This window comes from Syngnathus scovelli, chromosome 14, assembly GCF_024217435.2.
Source record: "Syngnathus scovelli strain Florida chromosome 14, RoL_Ssco_1.2, whole genome shotgun sequence".
Classification (NCBI taxonomy): domain Eukaryota; kingdom Metazoa; phylum Chordata; class Actinopteri; order Syngnathiformes; family Syngnathidae; genus Syngnathus; species Syngnathus scovelli.
In genome coordinates, this window is record NC_090860.1 from 14053670 (window position 1) to 14076681 (window position 23012).

Here is a 23012-nt window from a genome sequence, read left to right on the forward strand (position 1 = left end):
ATAGTTCGTTTTTTTATTCTTTGATTCTCTGAAGGAATTGAACGTGCGTGTGTTTGCGCTCGCGTGCGCGCGTCAGTACATCAATTCACCAGCAGGTGTCAGACAATGCAAAGGTTACAACGTGCAATTGCCTAATTGTTTGCAAATCCTGAATTGCTGCAGAGTATTTGAACCTCAGTTTGTCCGAATCAGTGCCCGTGACTCCAAGAAAGTGTAACAAAGGGCTATAAACGTGTTTATTGAATGTGTGATGCAGTAAACACAATGAGAAGAGTCTACATAGAGTACACAGATGTTTCCTGTGCTTCATTGAAATCAGTGCACTGTTGTGTCCCCAGAACACATTTAAAAACAGGATGGAAAACAGACAATGCAAAAGTGATTAGACTCTTGATCAGTAAATATGAACTCATAAGCAGTCTGAGAACTACTTTTTATAAAAAACATGTAGGTCTATATGGAATTTTGAAAGTTTCCGGAACAGCACAATGTTCAAACTGCATAATATTACAGTATATTAAATATGCTTTTAAGAATGCAATTGTTTTTTGATAAATACACTGTATTGTAATGTCATGGTGGTACTTGGAGAAGTATTTTAGAAGAGTGTGCAAAGTTTGAGAACCACCGGAGTAGCTGAGCAATAGATTGCAAACAAACTGCAAAAAAGTGCTTGTCTGTCTCGTCCCGCGCGTGCACGCGTTTGCGCGTCAGCGTCGTCGGCTGCAACTTGTCTGTGCAGAGCAGTTCTCAGTGGTGTTGGGCTCACAGCTAGCAATGGCGCTGCAGGCTGCCCAGCTCCTCTGTGCGCGTCTCCTGCTCGCCACGGCTTGGCTTTTGCTCGCCAGCGGACCGCAGTCGGTTGTGTCTTGTCCGAGTCGCTGTTTATGTTTCCGAACCACTGTGCGATGTATGCATCTGAATCTGGAAACAGTACCAGCTGTCTCTCCGCAGACCACCATTCTGTAAGTAGCGCCGTGATTTGCTTTTGCCGTCCGTCCGTCCGTCCGTCCGTCACTCCAACAGCAACAAGAGAGCCGAGATTGTGCATGCTCACGGAACCATTGGCCGCCCTGCCAAAGTTTGCAGGCTCGGTGGAAAGCTTTATTGTCTTTTTCCTGAGTTGGACTGTGGAAAGGAACTTTGACAAAATCTGATCTTCAAAGTGGTGCTATCTTGTGCACTAGGAAGTTTTCAACACCTGCTTGAAAGCCTTTGGCTGGAGGGGTTAATGGTCAGTTTTGGGGGTCAAGCAGCTGGTGAAGGGGCGCTGCAGGAACAATGTGGAGTGTGAAAGTTACTCAGCGGGGGTTCCACTGTTTGAGCGGCAAAAGGCATGCTTCTGCAGGCTGCATGAATTTGAAAGCTGTGAAGACCCTTGTTTGAAAACCACTATGTCATTGAGATGTTATGGAGCAATTGTTTTTTGTTGTTGTTGAATACTTTATGCTTGACTGTACGCATTCATCGTGAATCATTTGTGAATGTCTCCTGGAGAGCGCTTCCAAACTAAAGTACAAGGTTTAAATGGGGGATTGGTAACCAAAATACAAGAAGCCACACAACCTTTTGCCCCTAACCTGAAAACCTTTAATATCATGAAACTACCCCTATGGGGTCCATTAGTATAGATAATATCAGTTTAGGAATGTACCTGAAGCCTTTAGGCTGTGGAAAAGTCAAGTACTTCTCAAAGGTGATGTGACTGAGAGAAAAGCCTCAAACAGAACTGCTAATGGCACATAATTGTAATTAGAATGCAAATCACTGTGTCATTTGAACTTCAATATTATCTTACATTGGTGCCGATTATTCTTTGCAAGGCAGAAATTAACTCCTGCTGACCCCCTTTCTGACTGAGTGTACTTTTTGCCCAGCTGAATAGGTTCCCTTTTCACACTGAGGGCAAAAAAAAAAAAAAAAAAGGCCACCAATCAGGCCAACTCCTCAAAGACATTGCCGCCTTTGTGTGGAATTGGCACTGTGATCTAGTTGTCAATACACTGACCAACCTATTAATAGTAACACTCTGCCAGGAAACAGTAGGACAAAGAGGCATCTTAGTCACATTGAACCAAAGCAGCCCACCGGGCTTGTGCTTTCAAATCCAGGATGGCTACATGACTTGCCGTGCAGTCAATTCATGGTCCAGTCCTAACCTGACACACCCTGCACCCCCACCTACCCACCCACCCATCCACTTTGCAATGAGAGTATTGTTTAGGTGTTTGAGCAGGATGTCTAAATTTGTTACAGGCTTGATAGAACACAAGTGCACGCTGTCATTTCCTGCGTGCTTTCATGCTTGCAAACTTTGAAGTCACAGCCACTCGTCAGCTCTCCTCCCGTCTGTCGTCAGGTCAGGACATGAATACCTAGCTGCTTGATATTCCGCACACAGATGACCCTCTGCAGGGGAAGTAACAAAATGTACCATGGATTAAAAAATTTTGTAAATAATTTACATTTTTAAACTTAATTTGATGTATTGTGCAGTGGTCTAAACTCAAAATCAAAACGCAGGACTATTGTGTAATGGCACACTTGTAGACCACACTTTCTGAGAACAACCCGTATTTGGTAGTGTATTTGTATTTATTAATTAGGGGGGAAATGATTACAAAATAATTAATGGCATGATTAAGTAGTTGACATTTGAAGATATCCTGAATCTTGTATTTAAATGCTCTTGTAAAGAAAAAAAAATCTTGGGACTATCGCATTCAGGCTTTGTTCCAAACACTTTGCTACAAGACATTTGAAGCGGGGGATGCTGATGTTTTTCCCCCAGAATTTTTTTCTGGCAGCCATGTGTTTTTCAGCTGTTTTCTCTTGGGACTGACTGGAGGCATGATGGTAAATGATATTTTCTCACAATAACGACACAGCTGTATAGTTTCTCAAGGATTTAGAGAAGTAATATCTTCTGAGATTTATATTGGATGTTTTACTGTTTGTACCAGTGCTGGACTGCTGGTAAGATTACCTTCCAATTAAGTTTTTCAATATTGTTTTTTTTTTTTTACTTTGCCTCATTAGTTGCATGTTAACCGAATTTGTATTGGCTTGATGGTATTACATGGTATTGAAACTGCAAACGTCTGGCGACCTTTGCTGAACTTGATGAACCCTGACGTGAACGTGCATTCGCGTGTCTGCGGGTAATAACTTCATCCGGTCGTCTAGCGCTTTTCTGCTCCCTCTGCAGTTTGTGACTGTTTAAGGTGTGGTTAAAAGTTGCCATCTTTTTATAATGCTTTGGCCTGTCTCCTCCTCGCTCTCTTTATCTCCTTATCCATGGGTGCATTTGAAAATCCTCAACCAAGCACGTTCTGCTCCACTCCAACGGCAACCTGTGTTGGTGTGTCGAGACCTGTGACAATACGGAAAAGTCAAAGCTCTTGCTTGATGATGTAACCAGTTCTGAAGCCATCAGAATAAGCTTGGCAAGAAAAATGAACAGTCACGACCCAAGACAATAGACAATAGTTATCCTCTGCAGCCTAAGCAATGGCCATGCATTTTTGAGATATGCTTATCAGTTCCATTCCATGAATTGCAATGGGAAATGTTCTCCATTTGAAATGTTTCCAGAAGGGTGGATTGTCTCAAATTGACTGTTAAATGTCCCCTCTCTGGCCCCAAACAGTGGACTGCTCTGACATTGACACAGAATCAGGGAGAGAAAGTGAAGCTCCCATTGTTGGGAATTTGCTGCAGTCAGACCTTGTGAGGCACTCACTCACTCACTCACTCACTCATTCACTCACTCACTCAGTCTCTGCAGTATTATGGAATGCAAAGCCAGAAATCCCCCAAGCTTTACTAATTTGCACAGTGAGATTGGCCCCAAGATAGTTGTTGAATGAACTCAACTGCCCCTTCCAGCAGCGAAGGGAATTATACTGTTTTGGGGAATTTGATTCTGAAAATAATGCCAAATCTTGTGGTTCTTTTTAACGACCATTTTTAAAATGAATTTCATGTCTCTGCACCCCCCAGCCTTACATGTCAACTGTTAATCTGCTAAAAGAGAATTTTATGACATTTCTATGGCGCATTGTATTTGGAAGATCCAACGATCAAACGTTGCTTGTTGTGCTGTATGAACAAAATCTTTTGGTCTGCTTTCAATGAGAAGTCAGTGTTCTTTTTTTTTTATCCAGATGGATTCATTTTCTAACTCATTCGGGTTCAGTAGTTTTCTTCCATTCTCTAATGTTTAAGTATTAATGAGTCACAAAGTCTCCGACCCACACAGTCTGTGGCAAAGTGGACTTGGGCATGTGTGACAGAACTAAACTACTTTCTTGACCACAAACAGAAAAGCGGGAGAAGTTCACACATGGTGTTCAGATGAAGGATTGGGTACCATCCAGGTTTTTTCATTGTTTGGGTCTAGGCAAGTGCTTAAAAAAAAAAAGCTTTTATAATGCTGCATATAGTGGAGCGCCATATAATATATGGTCGACATGTAACATTTAATTCACTTTAACTAAACATTAACTCAGGCAGTGGAACGGTGACGCCTTTATTTTTCCTATTGGCTGAAAATTAACCTCCCCTTCTGTGTTTTTAGTGCTGTCAAACGATGAAAGTATTTAATGACGATTAATCACATTTTTTATTCTTTAATTAAGCCGAAATGAGCCTTGATCACGCAATTAAAAAAATTAATGGCATTAAAATTGCATTAAAACTAAACAAGCGATTGTTCCTTCATTATTTCGTAATACTTTAATTGCTTCAGTTCCCTGTGATTATCCCAAAAAATGAAGAAAACAAATATTTCAAGCCTATTCATCCCCAAAAATTGAAGTGTCACTCTTAAAACATGTCACGGACTCTTTTTGACAGCAGTTATGCATAAAACAGCGGGGGCGATGAACTTGATGGAACCACAAGGTTTTTCAGGTATTCTATATTTAGCATATCTTGACCCACTGCTTAGAAATAAGCACGGTCCTAAATCATGGTATGTTAAATTTTGTTCTGATTTGCTGCAACGTTTTCCTCAGCAGAATTGACAGCTTATAGACGCACGTTTAAATCACCGCAGCCTGAACCTGCATTGAGTTCCTTTATGTATCGCTCCCTCCCTCCCTCCCTCCCTCCCTCCCTCCCTCAGAGCTGAAGACAGCTGTCTCAGCATGCCCGCAAAGTGCACTCTGCATCTTGGGGCCTGTCACCATGTTTTCCTGAGTGTGGCCATTCTCCTCACCCTGCAAGTGATCCCTGCTTTTTTCCACAGAGGACCATTGGCACCGCTTGAAACACCTTTGACAGACTGACATTTATAATATTCTCAAATCCGGCAGAAACAACGTGGTGGTTGTGGCTTTGCTTTAAAAAAAATGTGTTCTTAGCACAGGAAGTGGCAACCTTAGAAATTCCACTATAGCCAATTTAGGGGAGGGTCCAAAGGAAATAGGACACCCGCACTGGATACACATGCTCTGAATGAAAAAGTGAATGCATGAAAAAAAGTCGGTCAATTCTGATTGAATCCTTATGTGTAGGAGCTGAGCTTGTACAAAGAGAGTGACCTACAAACTTAGCAGTTCATTTTCTTATTGGGCTCTTATTATTTTTATTATTATAAATATCAAATAGGGTAGTGCAGGGTTTTTTTTTTATATTCAAAAGAAAAATGAAAAAGACACAATTACAGTCACTTTTTTTCTCGCAAATTTTGCCTAATCATTTCATTTCTGTTTTCTTTTGCTCTGCAGGGACCTAAGATTCAACAAAATCAAGGATTTACAACCGGGATCGTTTAGTCGATTAAAGAATCTCAACACACTGTAAGTTTTGGTGTCTTTTAGCGTACTTGTTTAATATCTATTAAACTATTATTATGTAACGTGTAACCTCAAAATTCCTTTCTTTGCAGCCTCCTCAACAACAATCATATACGAAGAATACCCAGAGGAGCATTTGAAGATCTTGAAAACCTCAAATATCTGTAAGTTGTCCAAACATCATTCTTTTATTTTTTTTATTTTTTCATTTTTGCAAACAAAACTCTCCCTTTGCACGTAACATAGTGAGAACTTTTTTTAAATGAATTTTAGTGATAGAAATATTTTGCCAGTTGGTTTGGGTTTTGCACCACATTCAAGGACTTGAATTAATTGTGCTAGCTAAAGGAGGTACAAGGATGTGCTGCACACACCTCTGGGTGTGCGCCAGAACACGGCAGTATTTTTTGTGACTCATCTCGTACTTGTCAGGTATTTATTTGTCCAATAATAATAATGATACACAAATTCCAATGAAGATAGTGTCGAGTAAAATGTAAATAAAAACCAAATGACCTGCAAATCCCTTTCAAAAATGTAAATCAAATACACTCCAAGGAATGTTCAAGTTCATAAATTTGCCTGGTGTGCAATTTGAGGTCCACATCACTGCGAGGTCTCCGTCTACTAGTCACACTCTTACTGCAAAGCCACAATGTTGTGGAATGCGGCTTGGCATCGTCGTACTGAAATAAGTAGGGACATCCTAGAGAAGACATTGCTTGGATGTCGGCATATGTTGCTCCTAGGCGTATCCCCCATCTGATATCGAATATCAACCAGAAAAAATGAAATACTCCACCTAATATGATGGATCAGTAGATTTAAGTGGGTTGGGAGTTTCAAGGAAGTTTTCCCCACTTTTGGCAGCTCAATGACCTTCCAAACGTGTAAGTGCTTGTTTACATCCCTCACTCTTCTTACTTTTAATTAAGCTGTTTTAATGACAGAGGTCGGCTCCTTTTAAAGCAGTTGGTGTAAACTTGCGCCATTGTTTTGACCCTTGTGATTAGCCTCTAATGTTTCCTCAGAGTCGGTGTCCGGCCCGACCTCCAGTTCATGCAACATTATCCTCGGTCCTGAACCGAAAGCTGATATCGCCGACACGGACACGCTTTAGCTATGATGCAAGAATGCAGTGTTTATTTTTCCATGCACCACATCACATGTGCCACAAAGGAGCCCCTTACATATCTAGCTGTGGGTGCGATGATGGAGAGTGCAAAATAGCCGGGACATGAAAGACAGCTGCAAGCCGTTGCTTTGCTTGTATCACATTTCTTTTGGCGCGTAAAATAGAGGAAACGTTTACACGTTGAGAAGGAGGGGCGGGCGGGGGGCGTCTGTCTCAGAGCAGAGCTGAAATAAAGCCCGAGGAATTTATGACGTTGAAAACATCTTTGTCATTTTTTTAAAGGGTGTTTTCTGAAATATGGTGAGTTTCTGAATTATTGAAAAAATAATTGTGGAGCTAGACAATTCTTATTTTTTTTAATTCAGTTTTTTTAATTTCTACTTTCCCATTACGAGGTGTGTTGTTACCAAATGCGGTTCCTTCTTATAAACATCTGTGGTGTGCCATTGTAATGTTTGTTGCTTGTACTTTTTTTTTTTTTTTTGCATAAACACTATATAGTAGTGATTATTCATTGGAGTGTGTACAGTATGTAATTGCGTTGTGGTCTACTGCTAAAGAGAGAACAAAGAAGTCGATAAGCAGCTGTTTGCTTGGTTTGCCCCGCGAGTACGTGAGCCGATTGAAACAGCCTTAAGGCCACCCTCGCTGAAGAATTTCAACATAAACAAGTCTCTTTATTTTGTCTACCTCCTCTCTTAACCACCAGGCGGTATTTGGATGATGCGGATGTCTGAGTGTGATACTAATGTTACTGGTTATCTTTCCTTCCAGCTATTTGTACAAGAATGAAATCCAATCAATTGACAGACAAGCATTTAAGGGGCTTGTCTCTCTTGAGCAACTGTAAGTGACCATCTTTTTCCGCCAGCTTTTTTTTTTTCCGTTGTCCGTCGCATCTCCCGCCTACTTTCTCACCGTTGCCCTGGAAACAGCCGCTACCAACAAGTCATGAAGAATAGAAAGTTCTACATGGTTCTAACATGAGTTCTTTCATGTCATGACTGTGTAGGCAAGTGTCATGATCGCATTGCACATTTGTCTGTCAGTGCGCGCCACTATTCACCTTCCCTCCTCCACCGTGCATGCCGTGTGTGCACCCACCCTTGTGTACCGCGCTGACCCCCTTTGACCCCTTTTTTTTTTTGCATGACTCGCATGTCGTTTAGTCTGGACGCAGTTACAGCGCCCCAACCCCCCGTGCTTGTAGCGCCGTGTTTGTGCTGCTCTTAGTGTCGTCATAGCGGCGAGCTGGAGTGTTTCTTTTGCTACGCTTGCTTTTGCTGTTGTTTGCTGTCCACATGTCAGAAAATGCCACAAAAACACACAAAACATTGGTTTTAACTGCACAAAGTGGATTGATACATTGTTTGTATTGTGATAAACAAATCTAAGTATCATCTATAATCAACGTGGATGATTCCCGCAATTTCCGAGCGAGACTGACTATATGTGACTCGGCTTAGCTGCGTTAATGTAGACCAAATGGCTAATTCACTAAATCCCATTCCAACACCAGGCTCGCTGCCCAACAGATGCTTTGAATTGCGCAAGAATATAGAGTTTTATTAGCAAGTGACAAGTTCTGAACCAGCATGCATACAAAGGAATACTTTGACTGCAAGCCACAAAGCAACATAAATATGCCAATACCTGATCTCACATGCTTCTTTTGGAAGAATGACTTGATTCAAAGTCACATTCCAACATGACTCGCCAATACTGATTTCATTTGAGCTAAGCATCCCAAATGTGGGTAAAAATGTTGACTAGAAATTGGAATGAAAAGGAGATAATGGCATTCAAATTCACCATTGCAAATGTTACACTGCTTGTTCTAATAATGGGTTTGAATTTATCCATCCAGCTCCGTTCTAAAAATGTGTCGTTTAATGAAATCATTTGTATTATTGTTGTTTGTTGACTTCAAGGCCTGCTGTCGCTTGCTTTCCTGTTTAAATGCGCATATTAATCTCTTGCTTTTTTTTTTTTTTACATCAGTTCCATTTGATCTTTTTTGTCGTTATTGTTAAGTACAGTTTAAGTATTTGTTTGGCTTTTAATGTGTTCACAGCACTTGATGTATTTGTCTAATTGCCGCTTCTATAGCCGTCCTCCATCATGTAAAGTGTTTATTACTGGCATGTTTAAGATCAAATATGCAAAGCCATCCAGTATTCCTTGCATTATAAATTTATTATGAATTGTCAGCGATGAAAGAAATGACAGGAGAGCTCTTGACTTGGCAATAATGTACAATGTGTCATTTGTTCTTCTTCAGGTACCTCCACTTCAACCACATTGACTCACTGGAACCAGAATCATTCAGTCACCTACCAAAGCTTGAACGACTGTAAGTCCACTTTTGGCCGTTGACGTGGAACCTCTTATTATCTTTTTAGTCAGCAGATCAATAGTACAACTGCTGAATTCTGCAGGATCCCACTTGCCGGAAAACAATGTCTGATTAAAAGAAAAAATAATGCATATAAATATAGAAGACTGTAAGAGTGGAGTCATGTCAATATTTAGTCTCCGCCAGTTTAATTTGTCTTGTCAGAGTAGTGAGATGATGCAAGTGTTCTTTCACTCCGCTGTATATTTGTTCAACAGCTGTCAGGAAATATTGCTCGGCCAATTATTTATCTGCTTCCAGAAATATTCTCTTTGGTACAATCAGCCTGGGAAAAACGAGAGTAGCGGAAGAGGAAGAGATTACGACATGCGACTTAAACTCCTGGATTAGACCGACGACTGAGAACACATCCTGGCTCCATTATTGAAATGAACAAAACATAACTTGAAGCACAATGTCCCGTTTCTATAAAGGTGTATTGTCAGACGGAGGAATTTGGTTAAATAGCGTTGAGCCCTTTTATGGGCTGCTTGCTGCCAGCTATATTCAAACTTTAGAACAGCAGTACCATACAAAATGCGATGAAGTAGTTCTGTGGTACACACTCGCGTTGAAAAATTCTAAGTAAATTGCGATGGAAAATCACATAAATATCTTCAAAGATCATGAGTAATGTTTTTTTTAAAGTTTGGGGTATGCTGTGAGTGATCCCTCAGTCTCAAGCATTTATTTAGACTCATAAATTTGCTTGTGCCTCTCCCTCAGGTTTCTGCACAATAACAGAATCACACAGCTGGTCCCGGGAACCTTCTCAAATCTGCAGGCCATGAAACGACTGTAAGTGGAAAAGCTCCATGTCAACTTCTAAAACAGCTGTGTGGGAATGCATGTCCACCTTCCAAACCGTGTCGCCCAGTGAGAAGCTGGCCGTGTTAATCAGTTACAGTTACACGCCACCACTGTGGTCTTGCTGGGTGTTTTTTTTTTTTTGGGAGGGGCAAGATGATTTTCATCTAAAGGATCACAGCACATTCTTGGCCATGTTTGGCTGACTTTTTTGCAGAAGAGGAAAAAAAATGTAAAAAAAAGAACGCCTATGCCTTATCTGGGCTTTTAGTCACTACTGCAAGCCATCTTGTAATATTCAGAATTTTAAAAAAGACTATGAATCAATACGTCAGTATAATTTAGCCTGAAATGTTTTGGCTATTTATCTTCAATTGCAGCTGGCTATTTGAATGATCAAATTTTCCTGCAATGACTGCTAATTGAATGAGTGTGCACGTTGTGTGTCAAGGCGACTGGATTCCAATTCGTTGAACTGCGACTGCGAGTTGCTGTGGCTGGCCGACCTTCTAAAGCAGTACGCCGAGTCAGGAAATGCCCAAGCTGCCGCCACGTGCGACTACCCGAGCCGCCTGCAGGGAAGATCGGTGGCCACGCTCACGGCAGAGGAGCTCAGCTGCGGTATGGAGGAAGCAGGAGGAAAATTACAATTTCGTGAATGCCATTGAAAAGCTGCAGGCACATTCACAATGAAAACGAGTCGAGATGAGAGATTGAAACCGGGATCTGCTTCTTGGCTCCTGATGAGTGCAAAGGGCTTCCAGTTTTACTTAGGGGGGCAACAAATTAATAAGTAATATGGAAATAAATAAGGATGGTGCAGCATTGAGGGGAATGTTGACATCAGGATTACAGCTCTCAAGCTAGACAGGCATACAAACAATAAACAGACTATAGTATATGGAGTCGGGCTTCCTTCCTGCAGATGGCGGTTAATGCCCGTCACTTGGTCTTACTCATGACCACATGGAGTTAGACACAGGTGCATCCCTTCTTTGTGTCTGGGTTAGTCAAGCATCCAGCTGCTTTAAAAAAAAAAAAAGTTGTGGAATGTGTTGGTATTTTTCTTTGGTCAACTAAATAATCTGCCTCATTTCAGCCCTCATATTTTTTACTCCGTGTATGACTACCGTTTCCATTTGGGTGCATACAAGGAATAAAAGTTCTTTTTCAGGGAAATCATTCCACACTAAAGGCATAAAATGCAATGCACAGCAATTAAGGCATCTGTCAGAAGAGATGCAATAAAATGCAACCTTATTACGCTGTCTACTCCACTCTTCTGTATTTAATTGACTATGATGAACACCAGGCTCCTACAGTCTTGATTTCCAGGCTATTGTGATTTATGGAGTTGAGTTTGAATTCTGGCAAGACAACAAAATTACCCCCCACAAAAGAATGGCGTGCTCGCTCAAGTATCAAGCTGATTGATGATAGCTGTTGCGTAATGGAACATACAGTACATATGTACAGACATGCCATAATACCGTCCTCAAACCTTCCATTATGAAACTCTCTCCAGAAATACCCCGAATTACCTCAGAGCCTCAAGACGTAGATGTTACATCAGGGAACACGGTCTACTTCACCTGCCGGGCTGAGGGAAACCCCAAACCGCAGATCATCTGGCTCCGCAACAAGTAAGCCTTTTGAATGTGTGACACTAAATATGGTTCAAAACTGTCCAGCCATGATTTGTGTTGTTCATCTCTTGTGTTCTGACACCAGCAATGCTCTTAACATGCGAGATGACAGTCGTCTGAACCTGCTGGAGGATGGAACACTAATGATCCAGGATACAAGAGAGACCGACCAGGGAGTCTACCAGTGCATGGCTAAAAATGTGGCCGGGGAGGTCAAGACCTCAGAGGTCACGCTGCGATATTTCGGAGCACCTTGTAAGTGAAGTTTAATCATCCCTGGCTATGTTTTATCACGCATATCAATTTTATAACCCGCAACTGCGTCAATGGCTTTCAAATTGGCTGGGTTTTGTAAACCAGCATGTCATTCCTCGGTTGATAGGTGGCCATGTTATGGTATGCATTTCATCTCTTTGGTGTTTGTAAACAGCAGGGCTCTCACTGTATCCAGTTTTTCCATAGCTCATTACTGGCCAAGTATGGACACGGAGCGCAATCTGTGATACAGATGTGATGTCGTGTTCTCTATCAGCACCTGACGATTATCATTCCGATCAACTAATGGTTCCTTTCTGCCTGCAGCACGGCCAAGTTTTGTCATCCAGCCCCAAAACACTGAAGTGCTGGTGGGTGAGAGTGTGACTTTGGAATGCAGCGCCACGGGCCAGCCACAGCCCCGAATCTCCTGGACCAAAGGAGATCGGACACCGCTGCCCACTGACGCTCGCATCAACATCACTCCATCGGGAGGGCTTTATATTCAGAATGTGGTCCAGGCCGACGGAGGCCAGTACACTTGTTTTGCCTCCAATAATGTTGATACCATTCACGCCACAGCTTATATTATTGTCCAAGGTAGGTTAGCAATATTCTTTCACCGCTACGTGATTGAATATACGATTACATATTCGTGCATTGACGTCTTTGTGTTTCTGCTGGGCCTCCAGCAATCCCCCAGTTCACAGTCACGCCACAGGATCAGTCCGTCCTTGACGGCCACACCGTGGACTTTCCATGCGAGGCCACGGGTTACCCCCAGCCCGTTATCGCCTGGACCCGCGGAGGCAGCCCGTTACCTCTGGACCGCCGACACTCGGTCCTTTCTTCTGGCACCCTTCGAATCACTCGGGTGGCGGCCCACGACGAGGGCCAGTACGAGTGCCAGGCGGTCAACCCAGTAGGGACTGTGCGCGCCGCCGTGCAGCTCATCATCCAACAGAGAGGTGAGTTGACAGGGTGGAGATTTCAAGTTAGTGGAAAGTCCACGTAAGCCTTGGTCATAAATAAATTGCTTTAATGTTTTGTTTTGGAGGAGTTAGGGTGTGCAAGATGGCAAAGTTGTCAACAGAGTGAATCTGACGCACTCTTCTGAGCTAATTCATGTTGCGTTTGTACGTGTATGTTGTAATATGCTATGATGCGGTCACAAAGTATTTACTGTTGCTGCTGTTTATCACGTGTAGCCTATGTTGGCATGTGTCGGTGGGATGAACCGACCGGTGTTGAAATGACAGCCTTGTTATTAAATAGGGAAGCATGTCAGACCATAACTCTGAGATGACTCCATGTTTTTCCATGTAGTAATGGCTGGTAACACGCCTCAAAGTATACGTTGTTTAATGCCTCCCCTCTTAAAATGACACACAAGCCACAATCACGATGAATGTGATATGTCGACTGACAGGCCTCGTGCATTATATTCTGGCACTTAAGACGAGACTCTTTTTAGGGGCATTTAGGAAATTGTTTACTTTTAATAATTGTCAGTTTGCATGCATAGTGGACTGTGTTGAGTTAATTGTAGACTGCTGTGAACAATGGGTTCTTAGGAAGTCCGTCTCTGATTTATAGTAGACAGTTTAGGCGAGACCACAAAGTATTTGTGAGAGGTTAGCAGGATTTTCCCATGCCGTGTGTGTGTGTGTGTCAGATGTCTTAACACCTTGGCTTTCCAAGTGTCATCTCAACTCCCAGACAATGAAACAGAGTGACTCACTGTGCAGCAATGTTCAGTGGTTCATTTGTGTGCATGATAAAGACGTAGTTCAGGGACACCCAGTGTTTGATGATGGACTCGGAATGGAAAGCAGCTGCTTTTACCAACACGTCATATTCAAATTCACACTTGCTTGCAACCATATGTGTCCATTTTTGTTAGTTTCAATACACAACAGTTTCAACCTCAATGTTTTGGCAGGGAAATAGAAAAACACTTTGTTTATGTTTGGCAAGCACAAAGGCAACAATGGGCTGTTTTTTTTTGTTTTTTTTCAAGGAAGATTTAGTGTAAATTTCTGGAATTTTTGCATTATTATTGTGAAAACAACTACAAGACCCAAAGACATTTAATATACGGATTTTTTTTTCTATGATGTGTAATTATAAATGCACTTACAAAACAAAGCATTATTTTTTTTCATCCTTCTTTTTTTAAGTGTCACTGTAGACTTTGAGTTTCTTGTCTGCGATGATTGTTCTCACTTTACCTGTCCTGCACTGTCACATAATCATTAACACGTGTGCATATGTGTGTGTGTGTGTGTGTGTATGTTCAACTCATTCAGTAACGCCTGTTTTCACAAATGCTCCAAGGGACGCAACGGTGGAGTCTGGCGAGGACGTCCAGATTCCCTGCAGTGCTCAGGGCCAGCCACAACCTGTCCTTACCTGGAACAAGGTTAGATGCTAAGACGACATTTTTAGGAGTAGCCTTGACCTCCTTGAGGCTCAGGAGATGGAAAACCATCTTCAAGGATTTCTAGATTGGTTTGAATGCTGCATTGGTCAGCATTGGTCCTTTTTACCCGAAAAGTTAATTTAGCATCTTATGTAAATGACTTGGACATGCGAGCTCCCAAGATCACGAACCTCCCCAACTGCATCATCTTGTCTCTCAGGATGGTGTGCAGGTGACAGAGAGTGGTAAATTTCATATCAGCCCTGATGGCTATTTGGAGGTAAAAGACGTGGGCACCGCCGATGCTGGCCGCTACGAGTGCGTAGCCCGCAATCCCATTGGCTATGAAGTCGCAAGCATGGTGCTAACTGTCACAGGTGAGAAGACACAGGTTCTATTCCCACGTTTGCCATAACTTTATTGAATAAAAGATGTACTGTAGTGAAGTTTATCCCCGCAATTCACATTGAAGCAGGATTTGTTTTTTTCTCCTGTCCGGCTGTGCTTGTCATGTTATTGTAGAGTCCACAGAGTGACCCGCTCAAGTGTGACTGTTTGAGTCAGTGATATCAGATTGCTGTCAGCTCTTCTCATTCTGCTCGAATATCCATCCTTGCACTGTGTTTCTGTTTTTGTTGGCCACATCCACATTGCATCCTTGAGTTATTGATTTGGTTAATGTTGGCATGGAGAGCTGGATGAGGTTGTAATATTCAAATAAAGTCATAATACTAAGGAACTTTTTTTTTCCCCAGAATTACTCTTAAAGCACTTCTTCTCACGTCTTCTTGTCTTGCAGTTCCAGCAGTAAGCAGGGAAGGCGACACCTTTGTGAGCACGTCCATTGAGCAGGCAATCCGAAATGTGGACAGTGCCATTGAGTCGACGAGGAGACGGCTGTTTGATGGGTAAGCTGTGAACGACTCGTGCAATATGTACCTTAGGTACACCAGCACATTTAATAAGAAAAATGACATCATCAAGGGTTCCTAAAATGAATCGAGCGACATCTCCCAAATTTATACTGGAATATTTTGGCTGGCCGTACTTTCCCGCAGACTTTTTTTAAGTTGAATGAGTTTAATCATAATCAAGGTTACCAATGATCTCATCCGGCCAGTTATTCATTGCGAAGAAGATAAAGAAGAAGTGATCTTAGTCACTGTTGGCAGGTTCTGTGCACATCCTAAGTGTTTCCATCCTGTTTAAAAAATGTGGTAAGCAGTTGTGTTGATCTTGGCGTGCACAAACTGCACCGCACTCGGCTTACCCGCGCATGCATGATGCAGTGAACATCAACAAACACATAAACAAAGAACAGAAATACACACAAGTCAAACCGCCAAGCCAAAAATCAGACGAGGGGATTTCCAGCCTCCGTTTTAAATGGCAATCACAGGCTGCTGGTTGAACTAAAAAATGCCTGACTCACAAAGCTCTGTTGTAAAAAAAAAATATAAAGATGAATTCATTCTAATCAAGGTAACTCAATAGCTGATTCTTGTTGACGACGTTACTCCGAGAAACTTCTCATACGCCCTTCATTTCATTCCTGTTTATTACGGTAGTTGTGAAGTATATGGTGTATATTTATTCCTGCATGACCAGGCATGAAGAAAAAATATATATACACTGAGGTGTGACTGACAAATGTGTGTTTGAGGACTCAGCATGCCAAATGAGGTATTCATGTTGGATTTGGATTCAGTCCATAATATGACATCACTGTGCTTACACAGTCAAAGGCATTTTGTTTGCAAGGTTGAACAGGTAGTGTACGGACTCACTCTGTTAAAGAGCTCGTAACTGATTTAGTCACCTGAGTCAATCGACAATAAAGTGCTTTTTGAACCCTTGTCGTTTTCTGGTTCCTCCTCTGTCTAAAGTCTGAACCCAAGTTAATCATCCGAAAGACTCGGTTGCTTACTTTTTTGTTTTTTTTGTCCCTCCAACATCTCCCTATCCCTCTAGTCAGCCTCGTACCCCAGGAGAGCTACTTGCACTTTTCCGTTATCCACGTGACCCTTACACAGTGGAGCAGGCTCGCGCTGGCGAGATCTTCGAGCAGACCCTGCTTCTCATCCAGAACCACGTTAACCAGGGTCTCACGGTGGACACCAACGGCACCGGTGAGGCTGATTAGTCGATAAATAAACGCTGGTGATTCTATATCTATGCTACATATTTCATAATTGATTCCTTCATTCTATTTGACTGCTTATTCTGGTTCAGGTTACTTGGAAACAGCGGCTTATCCCAGCTGACTTAAATTGACAGGCGGGTTACACCCTAATTTGCTCCTCTGTCAATGTCAGGACTAACACATATGGATTGACCATCATCAATACCCAAAGACAATCTGGAGTCTTCAGTTTAAAAAAATAGAAGGGAATAAAAAAAACATGGGCGCGTACACAGACCCAAATCAGGATTTCAAAAGCTCCCAAATATTTGGTGAAAGAACGCAGCTCTTTCCTGAATCATTGCCCAGCATCACAAGGTCACAACTTCAATATTGGCAGTTCCTCTTTCTAGAAGGTCCAACTGGAAGTTTATACACTCTTAAAAGCGCTTATCATGATACATGTCAGAATTTGAGTGGCTTACTATTCTATAAATACGAAGTAAATAAATCCCACCATTTGCATTCCCGCAGACTTTCGCTACAACGACCTGGTGTCCCCGCACTTTCTGGACGTGATCGCCAACCTTTCGGGCTGCACCGCCCACCGCCGCATCAACAACTGTTCCGACATTTGCTTCCACCAGAAGTACCGCACTCACGACGGCACTTGCAACAACCTGCAGCACTCCATGTGGGGGGCCTCGCTCACCCCGTTCCAACGACTCCTGAAATCCGTCTACGATAACGGTTTTAATCTACCGAGGGGAGCCACGGAGCAGGCGCACAATAGCTACAGGTTGCCTCTGCCCAGATTTGTATCCACCACTTTGATCGGAACCGAGACCATCACTCCAGACGATCACTACACCCACATGCTGATGCAATGGGGTCAGTTCCTCGATCACGACTTGGACTCGACCGTGGCGGCCCTCAGCCAGTCGCGCTTCTCTGACGGACAGCTGTGCACTCAGGTTTGCACCAATGACCCGCCGTGCTTCCCCATCCAATTCCCTCCCAACGATCCCCGGCAGCTGAGGAGCGGCGCCCGCTGCATGTTCTTTGTGCGCTCCAGCCCCGTGTGCGGCAGCGGGATGACGTCCCTACTCATGAACAGCGTGTATCCCAGAGAGCAAATCAACCAGCTCACGGCTTACATCGACGCCTCAAACGTCTACGGTAGTTCGCGGCACGAATCCGAGGAGATCCGCGACTTGGCCAGCCAACGGGGTTTGCTCCGGCAGGGAATCATTCAGCGTACCGGGAAGCCGCTGTTGCCTTTCGCTACGGGACCGCCCACCGAGTGCATGAGGAACGAGAATGAAAGTCCGATTCCCTGCTTTTTGGCCGGAGACCACCGTGCCAACGAACAGCTGGGCCTAACGGCCATGCACACCGTGTGGTTCAGGGAGCACAACCGCGTAGCCACAGAGTTACTCAGGCTGAACCCCCACTGGGATGGGGACACCATCTACCATGAAGCCAGGAAGATAGTGGGAGCCCAGATGCAACACATCACGTACAGTCACTGGTTGCCAAAGGTAACGATTCGTTCCTTTCGCCCGGGCCGAACGGCGGGAGCGGCGTTACGGACAACCCTAACTCTTTGTGTTTTCTAGATCCTAGGCGAGGCAGGCATGAAGATGATGGGGCCGTACACAGGTTATGACCCCAATATTAACGCGGGCATCCTCAATGCTTTCGCCACTGCGGCATTCCGCTTCGGGCACACCCTCATTAACCCGATACTCTACAGGTTAGATGAGGACTTCCAGCCCATCCCCCAGGGTCACATCTCCCTGCATCGGGCCTTCTTCTCGCCCTTTCGCATCGTGAACGAGGGTGGCATTGACCCGCTGCTCCGCGGGCTCTATGGCGTGGCGGGTAAAATGCGGGTCTCCTCGCAGCTAGTCAATACAGAGCTGACCGAGAGATTGTTTTCGATGGCCCACGCTGTGGCCTTGGACCTGGCAGCCATGAACATACAGCGAGGAAGAGATCACGGCATACCGCCGTACAATGATTACCGGACCTATTGTAACCTGACCTCGGCTCAGACCTTTGAGGACTTGAGGAACGAGATTAAGAATCCCGACGTCAGAGAGAAGCTACGGAGGTGATTTGAGAGCTGCCGCTCCGTTTCCGGTGAAAAACCGAAGATACTCTTTGGATTTATGTCACCCAAACCGTATCTATTGTGTGATAGGCTTTATGGTACGCCTCTGAACATTGACCTGTTCCCTGCCCTGATGGCTGAAGATGTGGTTCCTGGCAGTAGGCTCGGACCCACCCTCATGTGTCTGCTGGCTTCTCAGTTCAAACGTCTGCGGGATGGAGACAGGTAACCCCTTCCCTGTGTCATATGGAGGATGTAAACATCCAAAATTTCACGCTGAACTGAACTGAGCCATTCCGGGCCGTGCGTTTATTATTCCTGAACCTGGCGAATATTTGTAATGTGCAGGTTCTGGTACGAAAACCCCGGAACGTTCACGCCCGCCCAACTGACTCAGCTGAAGCAGGCCTCCCTTTCTCGGGTGCTGTGCGATAACGGCGATAACATCACGCGCGTGCAGTCGGACGTCTTCAGGGTGGCAGAGGTGCCGCATGGCTACGGCAGCTGCGACAACATCCCGCACATTGACTTGCGCATGTGGCAAGACTGCTGTGAAGGTAACCTTGATTTGATTTGTAACATTGTCAGTGTCCCTTTCTTGCTGTTGTGCACACCAATTGAGCTTTGTTGTCTTTCGCTTTGCTAGACTGCAGGACCAAAGGTCAGTTCAACGCGCTGTCCTACCACTTTCGAGGGCGCAGGTCAGCTGATCACAGTTACAAAGACAGCAGAGCTGCTGACGGCATCAAGGAAAACAGGTGACGCACCGGCCGCCGTCGTAAAACAGCAACACTTTAGTTTCCATGAGTATCATTTGACCGATTTGTTATTGTTTTATTGCTTTGCAGTCCCTTGGAAGAAACCAGAACAGAACATGTCAATGTTACGGTGACCTCAAAAAAAAGCACTGATCCCCCAACGAGTGAATTCCAAGACTTTGTCTCCGACATGCAGAAGACAATCACAAGCTTACGCAAACAGGTAAATTCCCAAAATTTGGACATTAGCAGGTGTTTTATGTTCTGTACAGCGTTCTAGTCAGACTCGAGTCTTTTGCCTTTTTGTCAGGCAAATGTGTTTTTCATCAATTTTTCCGTAGGTGCGTTCCTTCCCTTTTCTTCCTTGCATTTTCTTTTAATTCAAGTCAGGTTTTCTTCTTTTTTTTTTGCGTTTCAAGCATCGCTGCCCCTGAACTATGCTGAAGGAATCATGCTCCCTACATATCTAAAAAGCACTCGGACAGGAAGTAACTCATAAATCAGGAACAGCAGCATGAGACCGAATCAATAGAAAGTCCATCTTTATGGTGTCGTTCGTCTCTGCCCATAGAAACAACAACCTTTGATTTGTCTTTTCAGATTCGACGACTGGAAGCCCGTCTGAGCAAGACTGACTGCGTTGACGGTAACGGGCGTGAGCGGACAGATGGAGAGCGGTGGAAACAGGATTCGTGCACTCAATGTGAATGCAAAGTAGGTTCAACATATGGACAGGAAACCGCCAAATAATGAACTGCGCACGTATTTGTACCGAGATACAACGTGCATTCAAATAATTGTGTTGTTAATGTTATTATCTTATATTATTATCATAATTATTGTATTTCACTTCATCTGGAAACACACGTTCATTACTAGGTTTTCTACAGTATGCTTTTAAATGCCATAGTTTCAATTTATGGTATTAGTTTTTTTATTTTGAAGTTGCTCCCAGCAGCGTGTCGAAAACGCCTGACACATTCACGACTTGTTGTTGCCCACTTCAACGACTCGACGGGGTCCTGAAATAATGTTCAATCACCGAATAAGAGTGCTAAAAAAAAAAAAAAAAGGGTGTGTCACAGTTGTTTGGTCGGTCTCCCTTTTGTTCTGCTGTCGGCTGGAAGTCCCAGTTGTAACCACGGGAAACTTTTCAATCCTCCCTAATCTAATAAAGTAAGCAACCCGTTGTTTCTGTGCTCCCTCCCTCCCGCAGGACACCAGAATCACCTGCTTTGTGGAGTCCTGTCTGCCGGCCCCGTGCAAACAGCCTGTCAAACTAAAAGGCGCCTGCTGCCCCATGTGCTTGGATGGAGCCAAGTGGCAAAAAGCAGACGGCAGCCATGAGTAATCCTCAGGACGTCCCTCCCGCTAATCACACTCGAGTGTCTGAAGCACTCAGACTTCCACTGAGAGGAGGAGACTCTTGAAGGTGTCGGCGCCCGCCAGTGGCCTCGATACACCCCATAGCCTCATTGTTTTTTGTTTGTTCTTTTGTATTCTTTTTTTTTTTTTTTTTTTTTAGGGGGGGGGGGGGGGGGTCATGTTTTGTTATTTTTGGATCGCTGCCTCCTCTGGGATGAAATGGATTCATGTCTGCTCCCGGAGGCCTCTGCAGTGCAACAATTTAGTTTGCCAAATCACAGGGCCTGCTGCCGCCACCGCCACCGCCGGTGGCCATCAGCCAGCAGGAGAAGGGAAGTAGATTGAGGAGGCCGGCCAGTGTTTTCTCAGGTTAGAGATGCCGAAAACTGGTGCTATTGTATCCCTTATGAATGAATTAATCACTAAATACCTTTGAAGTATTGCCATTTGTATGTAAAGCAGCCTATATCCACTTGATATCTGCCTATTTTCTATGCTAAAATCACAATTGAGATCAGTTTATGCAAGGTAAAAGAGGTTTTCTTTTCATCTAAGGTGCTTTCATGCCATGTTATAACAATGGATGTTTTTTTGTTTTGTTTTTTTAATCCAAACGAACATAATGTGAAGCCCTACGAAAATTGAACGGACAAAAAGAGAGAGAGATGTCTACTGATTTCTGCTCCTAAATGTCTCTGCCGGCCGGCCCTCTCCGATGACTGTGACGTCGCGACGTCGCGACCGTCCCGTTATTGTCCTCAGTGCGCAAAGCCAAACGTTAACATCTAGAATGTATGGAACTGTGAAACCACGTCGGAGGAGAGGTTTCATCTGTGGTGCTGTTTTATCTACTGCCACACTATTTGTCATCATCATTCACACAATTTGAAGGACTGCAATGATTACTGTTGACTTTTTTTTTTTTTGCCTGCCTGCCAGGGACCTGCAGCACTGGATTGCATGCATTCTGTTGTCAAACATGTCGACTTTTACACAAATCTGCTTTCACCTACCCCCCTTTGCGGGTCCTCTTTAGTACTGATACATTTGGAGCGATTTTCTGTACGTGTTTCATTGCCAAACTTTGCGTTACGTCATTTAGCCAAGCACGCTGCAGAGAGCACAGGTTTCTGTAACCCGCTGACCCTCATTCCGCTGTAATGGAAGCCATATGAGAGGTAGGAAATAATGTGCTGAATGTTTAGATACACACACAATCAAAGCACATATAATGTACATAAAACAAATGCCATTCAATGCAGCAGCAGCAGCAGCAGCAGCGGCGGCGGCTCACTTATGTAACATAAATCATGTTTTCTTTCTTTGTCTTCCTGTTTTGTGACAAAGCAGCCGCAATGTTCCCCTCCATTGTTTTCTTTATGCCGTAACGTCCTGAGCAAGCATCTGTCACTAAACCGAAATAATACTGTCTGGAATGTTCCATTCAGGACGGGTTTTTACATTAAACTACGTGTTTACAGTTCTTCTCTTTCCCGCGCCAGCATCTAGTCCACTTTAATATGTTGCTCCAATGTTTCCATTTTAATCTTGAATGCCCATGTCCTTAGCTCATTAATAGCAAAATGCAATTTGGCCCCACTTCCAATGTTGTGTGCCATAACATTGCGAGGTCTCCGTTACCTGGTGGGTTTCTTTACAGTAACTCGCCCCTTTTCACCGCTTCAAATCATTCCCAAGTGTCAATGGAATGCACTGCTTTGCAAGACTGAACATGCCTTACCAACACTGTCCCTTACAAGTGGTCAATGTGGCTTTTAATGCCAAAGAATGGTTTGCACTGTAATGTATGCCTCTCAACAGTAATAAAAAAAAAAAAAAAAAAAATCAGCCACATTTGTTTTATATACGCATTGTTAGTTCTTTTGAGAACATGCAAGGCTGAAGATCACATTTTGCAATTGTCATCGCGTTGATTCGTCGAGTCTAAATCGTTAACTCGTCGAGGCGTGGATTCAGAATTACACCCATGGAAGATGAGATCACAGGCTTGCTTGGGTGTGTGACCTTGTTCTACCCGTATGCCCGCCGCGTGTCTGATGAGATGATGGATGGTCTTTGTGGGGATTGTCCCCCCAGATGTGGATCTGGCATCAATTTTTAGCTCTCTGCAACAACACTCTTGTTGCTTCTTGCACAGAGGAGCAGTTAGTCGTCCTGCTGCTGGACTCT

General features: G+C 43.7%; 1 protein-coding gene across 1 annotated transcript; it reads left to right on the forward strand.

The window, feature by feature from the left end:
* The first annotated feature begins 61 nt into the window (after window positions 1–61).
* Window positions 62–22305, forward strand: LOC125980882 (peroxidasin). The gene is made up of 23 exons (XM_049740509.2): window positions 62–965; window positions 5733–5804; window positions 5894–5965; window positions 7711–7782; window positions 9218–9289; window positions 10058–10129; window positions 10590–10759; window positions 11664–11781; window positions 11870–12039; window positions 12367–12639; window positions 12732–13007; window positions 14349–14461; window positions 14682–14838; window positions 15261–15369; window positions 16433–16590; window positions 17118–18124; window positions 18203–18699; window positions 18790–18924; window positions 19048–19256; window positions 19346–19457; window positions 19548–19680; window positions 20058–20171; window positions 20674–22305. The coding sequence occupies exons 1-23, from the start codon at window positions 778–780 to the stop codon at window positions 20806–20808; spliced, it is 4434 nt and encodes a 1477-aa protein (XP_049596466.1). The 5' UTR covers window positions 62–777; the 3' UTR covers window positions 20809–22305.
* Window positions 22306–23012: the final 707 nt, after the last annotated feature.

What these genes read in the sequence shown, in the direction of transcription:
- LOC125980882 (XM_049740509.2), top strand. Translation starts at nt 778, where the DNA reads ATGGCGCTGCAGGCTGCCCAGCTCCTCTGTGCGCGTCTCCTGCTCGCC. An exon ending in CTTGAAAACCTCAAATATCT is followed by an intron (nt 5,966 to 7,710) that starts GTAAGTTGTCCA and finishes CTTTCCTTCCAG; the next exon opens with CTATTTGTACAAGAATGAAA. An exon ending in AGCTTATATTATTGTCCAAG is followed by an intron (nt 12,640 to 12,731) that starts GTAGGTTAGCAA and finishes CTGGGCCTCCAG; the next exon opens with CAATCCCCCAGTTCACAGTC.